The following is a 17,180-nucleotide window of genomic DNA, read 5'->3' as shown; positions in this document are numbered from 1 at the left end:
CACAATTGTAATGCCTGACACATCTAGTTTTTTTCACTTATTTTGGCAGATTACATCTCCTCACTGGAAAGTGTGCACCAAGAACACATGCATTGTAGTGCTTTATACTGACAATAGTCATTTTTTAGGCTCAATATTGATAATAACAATATCCAAAATGACCATTAATAGTCCAGGCAAAGTAGCGTTTTACGACAGACTACTTGTAAAAGGATTTTTTGCAGCTTAGATAATTTCTATGAGGTATCCAGAACAACATACTAAAAGTCCTAAGAAATCCTAGTTGAGGAAATATGTTAAATTCTCATCAATCCGAGATGTGTGCCAATAAGGCCAGGCAACAATACACCCCAATGGGGCTATTTTTTTCCTTTACTCCTATCAAAATGAAACTTTACATAATGAAAGTACCCATGAAAAGTACTTTTTTTTGTTTTACAAGTTTCTTTGAAAATTAATTTTAATATGCAAATGAGCTATACACTAATCGAATATGGCCAAAATACACCCAAATAGGCTTCATTTTTTCCTTTACTCCTACCACAATAAAACTTTACATAGTAAAATTATACATGAAAAGTAACTTTTTTTGTATTACAAGTTTCTTTTGAAATGAATTTGAATATGCAAATGAGCTCCACACTCATTGAATATGTCCTAATTTGCATAGGCAGAAACACCATTCATATGTATTACAAATACATCGGCCCAATCTTCATCCAATCATCCTACTGCTAATGGGTGATGGCAATGCTGCTTTTAGACTGGCCTCTAACCTGAAAACTTCTCCCTGTTTACATACATTACACACTGCATAAACAAAAAAGAAAAGAAAACAGTGTTGTCTAGCAATGAAATTAGGCCCAATAGAATTTGCTAGTGCTAGCAAGCTAACGTTAGTTCGTTTCAGTAGACTAGGCGATGCTACTTCAAGATGAAAAGTAGTTTTGGCCTTAAGCAAAATGTGTCTACAGTAAAATGTCTAGTTAGAAAGGAGTTGGTAACTTAAAATGTTCCGATTGGGTTTCTAGCCTAGATATTGCTGTTGCTAACTTCTCATAACACTGCAAAGCTACTTTACAAACGGTGGAAGTCTGATGTGTGGCCTGCCTGGTTTGAAATACTTGCTAACTACAAAAAGAGAAGCAGTTTTGGTGTCTAGCAAAATTATTTTAAAGAGCTGTCTGGAAAGTGTGTCTATCTGGTTTTTCATCTGTCTTCTGTGTGAGAGTGAATCGATTAGTTGGTAAGAATGACTTCTGCCTGTAATCTCGTAATTTTACCAACAACCAATCATTTGTAAACCAGCCCAAAATGTAATCTCACCACGTTACTGACTAAGATGGCTATTCTGATTTTTCTTCTGATGTTATCTGTGGGGGAATGTCATTAGGTAAGGCTTGTTCGCAAATTAAAAAAAAGAATTTAGAAAGCAACTGGAGGCAAGATTGTGCAATCAAGGTCAATATAAGTCTTTTTATGGCAAGTGACCCAGGTAAATGTGGCAAGTGACTTCAAATTTAGCGCGTTTATGCATAGGTTAACTTACTGAATGGACATTAATGTGTTATTTGGGTTAGGGTTAAGGGTTAAAACACACACACACACACACACACACACACACACACACACACACACACACACACACACACACACACACACACACACACACATCCGGGGGTTTGGGATCAAGGGAACCACGCATGTGCCAAACTGCTCCACCACCGGTCTCTAGTGTAGATACTACTTTAGTAACTCTGGTTAAGCTTTGCGACATTTTCAAATCACAAGATAACCCGTGCCGTGTTTAATAATTAATCTCGCCATATTGAGACATGTTGTGGGATTAAAGATTTAAAGAAGCGGAGCGCTAAATAAGCGTGTCAATTCAGCGACTGTACGCTGGCTTCTTTACGATGTTGACCATGTTAAATAGGATATTGCGACCCGCGTTAAAAGTCAGAAACACACAGCTATCATGGAGACACAAGACGCAGATCCGCGCGTGTGCTGCGAGTTCAGCAACTTTTCAGCCACTTGAAGACTGTCTCGGTGAGTGAAATTACATTATAACACACATTTGCGAGGCAAAGCTCACTGTTAACTTCATGCATATGTAATCGCCAGTGCTCAACTATGGAGGGACGGCGATGCATTTGAACTACGTGTGGCTGAGGGATCACTGCCGCTCTGCTGCTTCATACAACTCCAGCACCAACCAGAGAAACCTGGACACTGGGAGTATAGACCTCACCATCCGTCCCGACGATGCAACTGTGCAAAATGGCCATCTCATCCTTACATGTAAATCAATTTTAAGTTGTTCTACCAAACTGAAACTGAACATCTGTTAATAAAAGGTTGGTTAGGCAAAACATTCCCAAAGTGTTTTAAAGTTATATTACACCGTCTGCATCCCAGAAAAGATCATCCAAAAGAAATGCATTGTAATGACACTGTTATAAAAACATGACATGAGGCTGGATTGCCAACTGGGCACAGGTCCCAAACCCCCAGGGGCCCCAGAGACTCTATAGGTTCATAACTTGGTAGCAATTTGATTCATTGGATATTGCATAAACGTATGGCTTTGTGTCAAAAGCTGCATTACAGACTTTATATTTAAGTGTATTTTGTGCTCATCTGGTGCATGTTGTTAAATAAATTGTGTTAATCAAATTGCCCCAAACTAATATAGACATAGAAAACCTGGGGCAAATTAGCACTCCAGTGTGTAGCCGTACTGGTTGGTTTGTGAGTCTCTCAACACCAAGTCTCGCATTGCCAGACCTTCCTAAACAACGCTGTGGAGGAGGGTCTGGCTAGTCCACACAGCATTCCAGGATGGGAGAAAAACATGCTCTGGTTTATTGGCATTTCTTTAAACCACTCACAACCGTCTTAGGCGGCGCTAAGCTCCGCACAGAGCCACCGTGCCGCTGCAAAATAGCCTCGGGAAGGAACTTGTTTTGATGGAAAAAAATAAATTGTTTTAGTCACGCGAGAGAAAACTCAGATTGGACAGATAGTCTAGCTAGCTGTCTGGATTTACCCTGCAGAGATCTGAGGAGCAGTTAACCATAGTCCTCATAAATCCACCAGAGTTTAAAATACCAACACAAAGAAAGCGTTAGGTAACAGACATTGGCTGAAAAGACATGCATCCGGCAGAATTTCCGGCGGCACCGGAGCAATTCTGGAAGTGGAACGTCGTGGATGTAGACTGCTGTGTGTATTTGGCAAACATTTTAACAATTAATCTGGTCATGCATTTAGAACACTTAATCAAAAAAAAATGTTCTGCATGGTACTGTATGTGTAACATGTTATGCTCCATTGTACCTCTGACAGCAGGTACGTGACAGAAAGTTCGGCACCAAGGAACTACAGCATATGAAATAAGGCATCTACAACATGTAACCTGAGCTCAGATTCAATCATTTACTTTAAGTGAACCAATAATGGAACTGTCTCTATGCATATTCAGTCACACACCAAAGGTGGACTTTTCCCTCAGCGATGGCAGTGTTTTATTGGGTTAAGATTCACACTGTTTTCAGTTTAACTTTAGGGTGTGGTCAGGCAATGACTGAAGCAGTCACTGCCTGCATTGTGTACTGTACCATAAAAAAAAGATATATCCACACAAAGCTACCATAGTTGGACACAATGAAAAATAAATGTAAATGTCATGGTTTCAAACTCAAATTGTTACTTGTGCTATTGTGTCCAGTAAAGCTGTTGATTACATTTTATTTTAGAAAGCTGTAACATTACACAGCAGAATATGACAGCTACACTATTGAGAGACTCACAAACCAACCAGTACTGCTACACAGTGGAGTGCTACCTTGCCCCAGGTTTTCTGTGTCTATATTAGTTTGTGGCAGTTTGATTAACACAATTTATTTAACAACATGCACCAGATGAGCACAGAATACACTTATATATAAAGTCTGTAATGCAGCTTTTGACACAAAGCTACACGTTTATGCAATATCCAATTAATCAAATTGCTACCAAGTTATGGACTTAGGGTCTCTTTCTAGCACCTTGTACTCCACCTAATCACCCACACTGGTGGGGCTCCAAGCCATCACGCACCGAGCTGTTCCCCTGAGAGAGGCCAACAGGCAGAGTTAAACAACTTTAACCAAGAAACAGTCAGTTTTTACACAAACTCCTGGGCAGTTCAGTGCTTATGATTAATTTTAGTGTTATAAAAACTGTCTTGTGGCAGCGATAGAGGCAGGGATGTTTACTGTACGGTACTGTCACACCGCCTGAAAACGACAAGACAAGTCTGATTGCTGGGTACATGATTGGCCTAGCAGGGTTTGTTGTTTTGTTTCTGAGTTTTCTGTTGCACGACTAAAACAACCTTTGAATGTAGTATACATGTTCCACCAAAACAAGTTCCTTCCCGAGGCTATTTTGCAGAGATGCCGTTGCTCCGTCCGGCGCTTATCGCCACCCAAGACGATTGTAATTGGAAAGAAATGCCAATAAACCAGAGCACTTTTTTTCTCCAATCCCAGAATGGTGTGTGGACTCACCAGACCCTCCTCCACAGCACTGTGGAGGAAGGTCTGGTAATGGGAGACTCATCTTACAAAAACTGACAAATAGGGACCTGTCAGCCCTAAGACAGTTAGTGATGCACATAGGCTACTCATGTGGGCATACTGGCATATAGACAGTGTACGTAGTGGTGCATATTCAAGGCCAGCTGAGTCTGAGTGTGCACATCCTATCCATGAACATCGGCCCTCACAGACTTTCTCTGCTAAATGGTGTAAGGGCCCTCATGGATCCTCATGTTTAGGGCTGGGTATCGATACTGGTGCCAATACCCTGAATTTGATACCGGTTTCTGAATGATACTTTTTTTCAATACAATTTTATCAAAATCCATTTTAACAAAAAGAAATTACAACAAAACACATTGCGGTACAATTTAGAATTTAATATTAAAATACAAAGCACACACACGTGCCCCATCTCTGTGCATAACGTAGTATTTTTCCTGCATACCTAGTTAGAAAGCCAATAAAACCATGCTGCATGCTTATTGGCTCACTGATGCTATTGAGATTTACTCCTTAGGTATTGAATGAAGGGGCATTTTTCAATACTATGGAGGCAATATGGACGGTGCCTAAAAGTATCGTATTTCTGTACGCAGCCCTACTTATGTTGCACTCAAGTCAGATCTACTCATTTGCTGTATGCTTACAGTACATATAGTGTAGATGGCAAGCTTTTATTACCTGTTCTGTAATCCTATATAATCTGATGTTCTGCAGTACAGAGGTCATTCTGAGTTTTTTCCGTTTATGTTTCTGTCCATGCACATGACACACACTTGACACAAGGCCCATTGAGAGGACAGGCCATTAAGATAAGAAATTAGATTTAAGATGAGTAAAAATGCATGTGCTACTCTAATGCCCTCCTCATTTCAAGTTATTGTGTACTTTAGTGCATTTTACTAAACAAACAGTTCAGTCCTATCTTTCCAAATATGCTTTAACCTTTAATAAATCATACATTAAGATGAGTCAAAATCAGGTCATGCATAGTATTTGATGCAATTTCTATTGATTGTACATAATACCAATATTTTCTATTTCTGTATCCCAGGGCCTGGAGGCCATGTGTCAAAGTACAGCCTTAGCTGGCTAGCTGAGAACAGCTATGAAGGAAAGAAGCAGAGCACCATCCAGCCACGCATCCTTTGGAATTCACACATCTATGAAGAGGCAAACATACCCTCTGCCAAATGGGACACGTTTATGAGCTGTGACGACGAAGTAAAGAAGTTTCTTCAGAACTATCTTCTGTATGGGATCGCTTTCGTAGATGATGTCCCAGCTACAGTTGAGGCCACAGAGGCAGTGACCCAGAGAGTCAGCCTCATCAGGTATTCAGTGCTTCTTTTTGGCTTCTTGCTACTGTAACATTCTCATGCAACTATACTGAATTAGCAATTTGCATTCAATGGTGATATTCATAGGGAGCGCACAAGATGTTCAGCCCTGTCCACTTATTCCTAATCCGCTTGTGTTTTTTGTGTTATTGATCCACAAGGGAGACTACATATGGAAGAATGTGGTGTTTTACTTCCGATTTTTCCAGAGGAGACACTGCCTACAGCCAGCTGGCCCTGGACCGTCACACTGACACCTCCTACTTTCAGGAACCATGTGGGTAGGTGCAGCAGAGATGAACTGATATGGAATTTAAAAAACAGCCCAAATACAAAGCAAGTTAAAGGATTTTTTGTTTGTGAAGCATTAAAACAGACCACAGATCTTAAAGCAGCACTAGAGAATTGTCCCATTATGTCTCTTTTGAACTACAGATCTGCTACCCGATCTGGCAAACTTGCATAATGTAATGTAATGGACAATTCTGCTTCCAACCTGTAGGGGAACCAAAGTGGGAAAAGTTCTCTAGTGTTGCTTTAATGTCAACAGTTTTCATTATACTGAGCAGTTTTAATTTACAACGTATCTCAAAGGGTAACTTCGGGTTGTTTTTTTTAACCTGGGCCCTATTTTCTTATGTTTTTGTGTCTAAGTGATTGATGGGAACAGCAATCTTTGAAACTGGTCCAGTGTTAAGCAAGACCGCTGCATTTGGCAAGTTATTGGGCAATTGCACACCTTCAATTTACATCCAAAAAAGTGCTTGTTTTACCACTGACATGCTCAGATTATTATTCTGTGTTATGAAAAGGATCCCTACAGATGCAGAGATAGACCTTTAGCGATTTCTGAAGTGTTTCTGGTTAAACATAAAGGATCCTACTTTTTAACAAAAAGGTCTGTCTCTGTAGGGATCCTTTCCATAATGTTGTCAAACACTTATAATACACAATTAATATGAGCCAGTAGTGGCAGTGGCAAGAACAGCAACTGTCCTTTTATTGGACAAAATTGACGATGCACATTTGTCCTATACGATTACATTGCAGCCCGGTTTGCGGCTGATGGTTACAGCGTTCTCGCTCAATACTGGACCAGTTTCAAAGATTTTTGTTCACATTAGTCACTTAAACACCAATGCATGGGAAAAGAGGGTCCAGGTTAAAGCGAAATAAGCCTTTAGACAAAAGTTGCATTTTCTAACTCGATACCGCTGATTACTGTTGCAGAATCCAGGTATTCCACTGCCTCAAGCATGAGGGAACTGGGGGAACAACACTACTTGTGGATGGGTTCTACGCTGCTGAAAAAGTACGCCAGCAGTCCCCTGAAAACTTTGAGCTGCTTTCCCATGTGCCCATCAGGCACGAGTACATTGAAAACTCTGACAACCATCGAAACCACATGACAGGCATCGGCCCCGTGCTCAACGTCTATCCTTGGAACAATGAAATGTACCTGATCCGGTATGTCAGCGCATTAGTTTGATGTCATTTTACTCATGTTTGTGCACTAGTGAATTATCAGACATTAAAATTTTAGGATTTTGATGTAGGGGTAAAGCTTTACACGTCACGCTTTTTAGTTATTAATTACTTCCCTTGCGTAAATATAATAACAAGGCAAACTTGTCCTTCCTCAGTATAGAATAGTTTTTTTGTACAATTTACAGTATATATTCTCAGTTACAATGCAGTCTGCATGGAGTGCTGCTCGGGTGTGTAGAGAGTGTCCCTCTGGTGCTCTTCAGTTTGGGGATCCTACTAGTGTAAAAAGGTTGTGCCTCAGTTTCCTTCAACCTATTTATATATGTATTCTGTTTCAAAAGGAATATTCTGTAGTTTTAAAGGTATGATGAAATAACTTAAGTAGAATGAGTCTCTGTCTGTCTGTCTGTCTGTCTGTCTTTTGATTTTCTCGACAACCATTTATCCAATCAACTTTACGCTTAACGGGTGTATTGCTGAGGACCCAAGGAAGCACAGTGTTGAGTGAGAGCTCTCGAAATCTATGTGACACCGCTAACACTGCTACAGCGCCAAACGGCATGCTGGGTACAGCTCATTCTCCGTAGCTCACTACAGTACATTCAAGACGAGATGAGGAAAGAGAGACCGGAGATGTTACATTGTAGCGAACTCAAACATTACAAGCATCAGCAATGTCTTTCTGAACTTTCGGGATGAACGCTTTTGATCCCGGATTGACTTGTCCCAAATAGCTATCTATTAGCAAATGTGTTATGTCATGGCATGTGGACTGCTCAGAACCCAAGGAAGTGCAGTATCGAGTGTGAAGTTGTTTGGATGAGCCGTTCTAGAGAAAGCTGCAAACAGGAATACCATAGGCCAGACAATCACGTTTTGAACTGGCACCGCACTAGTGTCTTAACTTGCAAATCAACAAGCAAGATTGTTGTATTTTTTCTCTCCAACAGATACAACAACTATGACCGATCAGTGATAAATACAGTGCCCCATGACCTTGTTCAGCGATGGTATGAGGCACATCGAGAGTTGACGACAGAACTGAGGCGGCCAGAGAACGAGCTGTGGGTGAAACTGACTCCAGGGAAAGTAAGAAAGTTACACTTCTTAAGGGGGATGCATTCCGAAATGCCCAAACCAGAAAACTAATATGTATAAATGCTTCTCCAAATGTCAATTTCGATGAATTAATTTGCAGCTTTAGGATAATTGTAAAGAAAACAGAAAAGAGAAGAATGTAAGTGTAATTCAGTGTAATCTAAGGATTGTATCCTCTCTTTTCTCCATGAGGTGATCTTCATAGACAACTGGCGTGTCATGCATGGGAGGGACTCTTTCACCGGCCTGAGGCAGCTCTGTGGATGCTATCTGACCAGAGATGACGTCCTCAGCTCTGCACGCTGCTTCGGTCTGCAGGCCTGATCCTGGACATAAACCTCCCCTCACTTCTGTGCCGTATCCCTTAGCCTATAGGTTCAGGGTTCATTTATTGTCATTCTACATCACAGGGTTGCACAACATGTAATGCAAGTTGTAGTCCCTTTATACTACACAAGAAAAAGAAAAAAAACAGAACAAAAATAACAATTTTTTTATGGTGAAGTAAGGAAGGAGAAGCTGAAGAAGCCGATCTGTAGTCTTGTGGAACGACAGCGCATACTGTAAAAGTTACCAAGAACTTGGCATGGGAATTTAGCTTTCTTAAGTTTCCTTAAGAAATAAAGCTGTTTCTGAGCTTTCTTAACCAAGGGTGGAGACGTGAACTGTCAGGTTCTCTGTAATGCTAATTCCCAGGAACCTAAAACTGTTCACTTGCTCCACCTCAGCTCCATTGATGTAGACAGGAGTGTGACAGGAGACGTGTTCATTATTACAAAAATAATGTGCCGTAGGCGGGTAAAGAAGGTTGACTTCACACTCATTTCTTGGCAGGGTGATGATGTTTTTGGTAAGTGCCAAACCGTCCCGAAATTCAGCCAAACAAATCTCTACCAACCTCTATTTGAGTACACATTGGCTATGTTGTATACCACAGCAGCACACTGAAAGCTGACTCAGTGAATAACCCATGCAAATTACATTGGCAAAAGCTATTCTTGGTCAATGTGAGACTAAAGGTGATGCAAGTAGACTCCCAAGTTGGCTCCATAATGTTATCAGGCAGCTCAGTTAAAGGAAACATTGAGGGTCTCTGTGCTGCCTTTACACTTAGCATTGACAGAGGGGTAACCAATTTATGGTTGTGCCAAAGAAGGAGCTCTTTAATATTGAATGGGGAAATAAAGAAAAGAATGTTCATAATTCGTCTGCAGCTGTTAAAAGAGTTGGTGACAAAACCAGTGACTTCTGGCCTATACTTTACCCCCTGGAATAAAATGGTTCCTGTTGTTACCACTGCCCTACCAACCATTTATAAATGAATAAATAAATCTGTAGAACGATCTGAAGTCTTCATTAATCTATTGTCGATGTATAAAAAGTTGGAAGTTGAGAAGTTATCTTGAAGGAAAAGAACATCTGACCCTACATTCAGAACTTCAATCTTGTTGTCAGGTCACAAAGAGTTGCAGTGCTATAAGGCTGCGCCTGTAGCCACATGGCTATAGCATTATATAATATTTAATGTCATCTGACCCTTTACAACACTAAAGAAAGAAAGCCACTGAAACCCATACAAGACAAATCCGCATTAAGATCTCAGGGACTCTAACCTGGCCGAGTGCTTGAGCTACAGTGTGAGGCTCCAGTGTAAGTTTGCTGCCACCTAGATGAAACTTGATTATCAATTTATGGTCACACTCTAGACGAGCTACTATCTAATCAGAGTCTCTGAAGTTTATTACATGAAATAGTCATACTTCATCCACAGCTGCTTGACAGTTTGTATTACAAAAGATCAACTAAAGATAGATCCATGAGCCCATTTACCCTTCCCTTCAGGAGTTAATTCAATTTTTGTATTTGTAATACTATACTATACGATATTTTATCATTTAAAAGACTACATTTGAATGTTGGACTGTCATTTGTTTTTTAAACATAATAATGTATGTTCATATATACAGAAAATAAAAATAATTTTGATAATTTGCATGATGCAGATTCTACTCTCAAGTTTCTTTCTTTTTTGCGTCCTATCTCATGCAATTATTTGGTCTAATATTATGTAGCTTGTATTCCCAATGCAAAGGGCTCATCAACATGGTTTGAATGGCGTACTATCTATGAAATGGTAAAACAAAGAAAAACACTACAAGCATGTCTACATTCATTGGTTTACATTCAAGCAAAAGTCAATAAAAAATGGCATATGATAAAAAAAGCTGTTAAAGATTAAATTGATGGTTCAAACGCGAGAGTGAGCTCCGTCATATTGATTACATTTGAGAATGAAGTGTGCTAAAGACTGGACATCCTGTTGTTCAGAAGAGTGACGTTGCTCCAGTTGTTTTCAACAGGCCTTTTTTCAGGCTTCTGGATCATCTTCCTCAGCATGGAGGCTGCCGGCTGTGGTTGCCACGGGAACGCTATCCGAGGCTTCCTGGGCCTGAGGAGAGCTCCTCCTAGTGGGCAGAGAGAGAGTTGATGTTACACACTTGAATTAGGAATGGCATGATGAAATACAACATCAAAAAACCTAAAATCTCACTTCATCATGTGGGCCTCTGATACTTTGACCTCCTTGTACTTGTGTTTCTTCACCGTGCGAGCGATGAACCACACAACCAGGATGATCAGGACACACCCGAGCAAGGCGCCGATCACAGCGCCAGCAATCACTCCATCTCCCGCTTCTGTACAAACATCAGTGAATGAAACCCTTTTTTTTTTGTATTTGTGTTGATGTACATTTTTTGTCAAAAAAATTAAAACATACCAGGATTTAGCTCTATAGTACAAGTTGAAAATCCCACTGCATTTGTAGCGTTGCACTGGTACTCCCCAAACTCAAACTGGGATATGTTTTGGAATTGCAGTATTCCAGATGTGGTCACTAAGGAAACAAGTGCACACATGTTTATAAAAAAAAGAATGTCCATATGCCAACAAGAATTTCACCCACACACACACATGTTTATAAAAAAAAATAATGTCCACATGTCAACAAGTATATCATGCACGCACGCACCCACACATGCACGCATACACACACACACACACACACACACAAACACACACACACACACACACACACACACACACACACACACACACACACACAGTACTGACCTAGTCCCAGTACAGGCCTCCTTGTCCGAGTCTGATCCAGTCTGGTCCAGATATATGTTGGGTTGGGGCTCCCACGCTCACTGTGGCAGGTCAGAGTGACCAAGTGACCTGATTCCACGTCACCGTGGACGGCGCAATAAGGAACAGTGGGCTTCTCTGACAGAGCACAAGGAGAATGCATGAGTTCATAATAAATCTACTTTACTTTATTTTACATTTTTATGAAGCACATGTTCAATCAGTAGAAGTTATTGATATTTTCATAATATTTCAGCAAGAGCTTCAGACTGAATTGATCCTGAGAGGTTTGGTAATAGAATTTGTGTCACACTGAGTCTGATATGATTATGTATTATTGGTCAATCAATCACTGCCAGCTTCATCTAACCACTATAATTATACACTATGACAGTGGTGGAAGAACTTCTGAGACCCTTTAGATAAAGAGTAAAAGCACCAGTACGCAACTTGTAAAAAAAAACTCCAGTACAAGTACATGTCCTGCATTCAAAATCCTACTTAAGAACAAATAGACAAATTGTATGATTAAAATAAACTTCAAGTATAAAAAGTAGAAGAACTACATGTAGTTCTGCAGAGAAATGTCCCCTGTCAGTGATATATTGTTTTAAATGACATTATTAGATTAGTAATAGTGATGTGTTTGGGCAGCATTTTACTATTGTAGCTGCTTGAGGTGGAGCTAGTTTGAATTACTTTATATACAGTCCAGTGGTTTCCAAACTTGTGGTCGGGTCCCGCCAAAGGGACACAAGATAAATCTGAGGGGTCATGAGATAATTAAAGCTTTGTTCATACTCGTGCAAGCCACCGTGGTGCGGGTCTTCTGATTGGTCAAAGATTAAATAAATATGGTTGTTAATGCCATAATGTTAAGCTGATCTTTATCTGGGTTTGTTTATACAGTATAGTGTGTTTATCACAGCCATCCTTTACGAGAGAACACACACGTTGGGCTTTTGTACTGCCGAGTGACACAACTCGACAACACTTTGCCGCACGCTTGGATGAACCCATATCTATAATGCTATAATGAATGATACTGTAGGAGCAACATGTTATAATGGTCACATCAAAGAAATGAAAAGATGGCATATATGAATCTGTGTACTTTGTAACAAAGACAATTTACAGATTCAAGTTTGTTAAAATGACAAATCCTTTGCTTATCGTTAATCAAACACGGCCTCACGTGTCTGTCCATTAGTCATCACGAAGCAGGAAGTGTGTTGGGAGTGGCCTTACAACTCTCTGCTCCTGAGCTGAGATTCCTTACGGTATATTCCACAGTGCCAGCCTACTAATCATTAGGCTCTTCAGTATATTGATTGGACAGTAAATCACCTTAAACAATCAGGGTCAAGCTTACACACTTCACTGTAATTCATAATAGACTACTCACTCTCTTTAAAATACTGTATTACCATAATTATATGTAACAGCAAGTGATGATGAAAATCTTTGATCACATGATAATCAGCATGAGAACAGCCATACATATTCATACTGCACTTAAGTATGCATCACATTCAGTATGTAGAACCTGTCCTGCAAACATTTCCATAAAGGTTACGAAACACAAGATGTGTGTTTAGCATGCAGCAGATGCTGATATATATATTCTGTATGCAGTACAAGGACGCAGTCACAGTCCTACTCTAATTTCCAACACTGACAATGAGGAGACTGCTGCAGTAACCATGGAAACTGCTGAGGATACTGAGGCCTGCGAGGTTGTCCCTGGTAACTCAGTAAATGAGAGGATTCAAACTGAATGTAATTCCATAATCACACTATTCAGGGCCACTGCTTTAATAGATGTGTTAATGTTACAACACTGATGATAGATACAGCAATGCCAGCACTAAGACATCTCATTAAAATTAAAAAGTACTCTTGCTTTTACCTACTTATGGGATTTTATCTTAAAAAAACATACTCAGGTGAAAGGGAAAGAGTAGCTCCCTCAAACGTGAGCCATTCTTTCACATAAAAAAATATAGAGAAAGACATTCTCAGAGACCAGAAACTTCAAATGGACTGTAGTGTGCTTTGGCGCTCCCATTTCAGGAAGCCACACCCTAATTAGCAGGAGAATAATGGCCGATCACCAGCACATGGTTCAGATTAGATTTTTTTCAGCATATGTGCTGCGGACAGGTCCAGGTGTGAACGCTGGTATAAAAGCACCATCACAGCACCAATGCGGACACAAACATTATCAGCTACTTCTGCTTGCCTTTATATTGCAAATACACAGCCGTTACTGCTAACGGGTGTGGCCCAGTAGCATGAAATCCCCTACACACCCATTGTGCACTCTCACAGCGTTTTTGATTATTTTGCCTGATTAGACCTTTTCTCAGGACTTTATGGATGTGTACAGACCATTATTGCTGTTATATACTTTCTAACTCTTACCTAATTAGTTATTGGACTACTTTTCCGACCAATGGGGGAATAAACTTTTTTTACACCCTCTGGAGTTAACAAAACTTACCAAGAACATTCACAATGATATTGGCCTCAGACTGTCCGTCCACATCAGGAAAGTTGTGAATCTGACAAGAGTACACTCCGGCATCTGATGGTTGCATGTTGCTTATTACTATTGAGGTGTTTTTGGTCGTGCCGGGAGAAGATGAAGGTTGAAGCCTGCCCTCATAAGATTTTGTAATGACATCCTTTCCTGATTGATAGAAATACACCTGAAAACAGATGGCCCCAAGTTAGACTATCTGACACAATAAAGACGCAAAGGTTTCTGTATACTTACTTTATGCTATTTCATGGTAAAACCTAATTGTTATAAAGCTGGTTTAATCAAGAGGGCCAGATGTTAGGAGGCTAAATAAAGTAACATTGTTATAATTTATAGAATACTCAATTATACTTAAATTCACACTGTAGTTATGCTTTACTCAGAGTATGGAGTCTTCTCAGAGATATTTTATTCAGTCTCTGAAGTTGCGAGGTACCATGTGCTCGTCTTTAAAAGTGTTTCTATTAGTTGTATTTTCAAGGCAGTTTGTTAAATTAGTATTGCCAGAAAAGAGAGTTATCACTTATCATTAAAAAAATAATATGGAAAAAGTAGAAATACATATGTTCTTGACTTAGTCCCTATTAAATAAAATAGAAAAATTACTTAGTTTAAAATTCTGAATAATAATCATACTCCTACAATCATTCGGAATGTTTTAAAAGAAAAATGAAATCTGCGTTCATCTCACAGGCTTTGTTGTCTCAGTGAGGTGTGTCTCGTGACGGTTGGTCAAGAATACGCGGCATACTGAAAAAAGGCGCTACCCTGTACACAAGATGTGTTTTTGGTGAATGTTCAAGCTTTGTGATAAAGTGAATTTGAAATGAAAGCAATTGAAACTTTGAATATCTTCCAAAATGTTGAGTTTTTTCATTAGAGAAGTTAAAACGACAACATGCCACATTTCGATAAAGAGCAGTGATTCTGTTCCGCATTTGCAAACTCAAAAGACACACAGAATGACTGATGTCTTCACAATATCACTCAAAGCCTTTTGCAGTCATTAAACAAACACTGTGAGCTGATGTTACAGTATAGAGCATCCTGTCATCCAAGTGGAACATTCTACACATTTTAAGCACATTTGGTACAAAGCTGTGATCTGAGCAGCAGTGTGTATCTACCTGCTTTGGCGTCATGGAGGCCGATGAAACAAAGTCCCACTCGATGGTAAGGCCGGAGGTGTCTACATTAGTCACGAACATACATTGGAGTAGGACACTTTGACCCAATGTAACATTGACATTTTTCTGCGGAGTTGTGACTGAGATCAGTTCAACACATCCTACAAAACAAAAGAAAACAGGTTTAATCCCAAATCAAACATTACTAAAAGCTCTGTGTAATTCAAACCTATGCACTAAAGTACTTCCCGAAATGCAGAATGTTACAAGAGTAAGAAGAAAAAATACCTATTATGCTCATAAGCACCAACAAGCGCAGCGTGGGGCCCATCTTCACAGAAAGTTGGAGTACACACACAGGTCTTACTTAGAACTGAACTTTCTGCACTCTCCACCGCTGACTCTTGCAAACAGCACCAGAGGGGAGGATAAAAAAACGTTACCGTGTCATAGGCAAGGTTACAGTATGCTTGGTAATGGACTGGCTGATACTGTGCATGTTGATAACACAATGTTTGCATATCCATGTTTACCAGACTGGGTGTGTACTCTGTTGTTTTAAAAAAAACAAAAAACCGTTGATTTAGCTGTTAATAATTTTGGGTGGGGGCAGATGAAAACTAAAAAAGAAAAAACATACGTGTCCATACATATTTAATGTACTGTATATTTAATTGAATTAAAGCAAATAAAGTTAGAGTCAGTGCAGCCTGTTGTGTGTGTTGTTGACTTTACAAGGCAGCTTAGGACCACAGTATGTTGTGACACTGATAAATGGATAATTCATTTTTCAGTACTTTGGCAGTAGTTTCACTACAGCTCATCACTTCAGCCTCCTTGTCTTGTAAGTCATTGTGGGTCAGGACTTCTGGCGAAGGAATTAATGTAATTTAATCTCCAACTGGCCTTTATCACTCGCCTCAAGGAAGTGTAAGCCAAAGCACTGCAACATGCTGCTTATCATTGGGGAGTTCACTCCCTGGTGCTGCGTACACTTAATAAAAGCAGTTTCACCTTTGTCGGTTTCGCTCACACAGCATAGGGCACAATGCTGACAGAGCGAGACAGTGAATCACACATGATTAATTACCTATATCTATAATTACCAGAAGCTGACATAAGCGATTAAGAATGTGAAAAAATGTTGATCAGGGGGTGACTGGAGGGGTGAGGGAGGGAGGCAGTGGACAACGTGGGAAGTGGATATGGCATGTGGAGCTCATTATCCAAAAGACACTAACGTGATAGGATGGGAAGTGAGACGATCTTGATGTCTCAAGACTTTGTCTGAAGAAAACAACATGTGTTGGCAGCTGTGTGTTTGGGAAGAAGTGTACGGCGCAACAACAAGGGGCAGTCTTTAAATAAATGAAATCAACAGCATGACTCATAGGCAACTGATCAGGATCCAAGACGAAGAAACACTGATGAAGAATCAAGTTGCCAGCGTGAGTAAATAAGTGATGAGAGGGGATTAATCAATGTTGCATTGCATATCAGGTCCAGTCCACACTTCTGATCCTTGGCATCTATCTAAATTTATTCATTTTCATATTACAACATATTATTACATAACATATTGAAAATATCTGATTTTTTAAAAACAGTATTTCAGCGTACCTTTTTTGTGTGCATGGTTTGGGTTCCTATTGATGTGCTATTTATGCATTTATTTTTTAACTCATTTGTGGTGTATACTTTTCTTGAACATGAAATTACACAATTTTACCAAAATAGAAAACTATTGTCTCAAATAACACTTTTGCAAGTAATTTGTCATAAATCAAAGTTTTGGATAAATTGTAAATTTGACATCCTGGTGGCACCAGAGGAAAAGTGGGGC

The 17,180-nt window shown here is 39.8% G+C and overlaps 2 protein-coding genes across 4 annotated transcripts; one reads left to right on the top strand and one right to left on the bottom strand.

Moving 5' to 3' along the window:
- The first annotated feature begins 1,688 nt into the window (after positions 1 to 1,688).
- On the top strand, positions 1,689 to 10,517 carry tmlhe (trimethyllysine hydroxylase, epsilon). 3 transcript variants are annotated; one of them, XM_031311071.2, is made up of 8 exons: positions 1,689 to 2,052; positions 2,128 to 2,304; positions 5,644 to 5,923; positions 6,091 to 6,210; positions 7,160 to 7,396; positions 8,368 to 8,506; positions 8,708 to 8,867; positions 9,515 to 10,517. In XM_031311071.2, the coding sequence occupies exons 1-7, from the start codon at positions 1,917 to 1,919 to the stop codon at positions 8,837 to 8,839; spliced, it is 1,221 nt and encodes a 406-aa protein (XP_031166931.1). In that variant the 5' UTR covers positions 1,689 to 1,916; the 3' UTR covers positions 8,840 to 8,867; positions 9,515 to 10,517. The 3 variants fall into 3 exon arrangements, with proteins under 3 accessions (XP_031166931.1, XP_031166930.1, XP_031166932.1); XM_031311070.2 differs by having other exon boundaries at positions 8,708 to 9,858; XM_031311072.2 differs by lacking the exon at positions 7,160 to 7,396 and having other exon boundaries at positions 8,708 to 9,858.
- On the bottom strand, positions 10,238 to 15,802 carry LOC116058302 (V-set and immunoglobulin domain-containing protein 1). Its single transcript, XM_031311073.2, has 7 exons — positions 15,626 to 15,802; positions 15,338 to 15,498; positions 14,169 to 14,376; positions 11,648 to 11,803; positions 11,295 to 11,411; positions 11,067 to 11,211; positions 10,238 to 10,980 (listed from the first exon to the last, which is right to left on the bottom strand). Exons 1-7 carry the CDS (start codon positions 15,666 to 15,668, stop codon positions 10,884 to 10,886), a joined length of 927 nt encoding a protein of 308 aa, XP_031166933.1. The 5' UTR covers positions 15,669 to 15,802; the 3' UTR covers positions 10,238 to 10,883.
- Positions 15,803 to 17,180: the final 1,378 nt, after the last annotated feature.

Source organism: Sander lucioperca, chromosome 13, assembly GCF_008315115.2.
Source record: "Sander lucioperca isolate FBNREF2018 chromosome 13, SLUC_FBN_1.2, whole genome shotgun sequence".
Taxonomy (NCBI): Eukaryota; Metazoa; Chordata; class Actinopteri; order Perciformes; family Percidae; genus Sander; species Sander lucioperca.
Note: the sequence above shows the minus strand (reverse complement) of the source record. Positions and strands in the feature narration are given on the sequence as shown.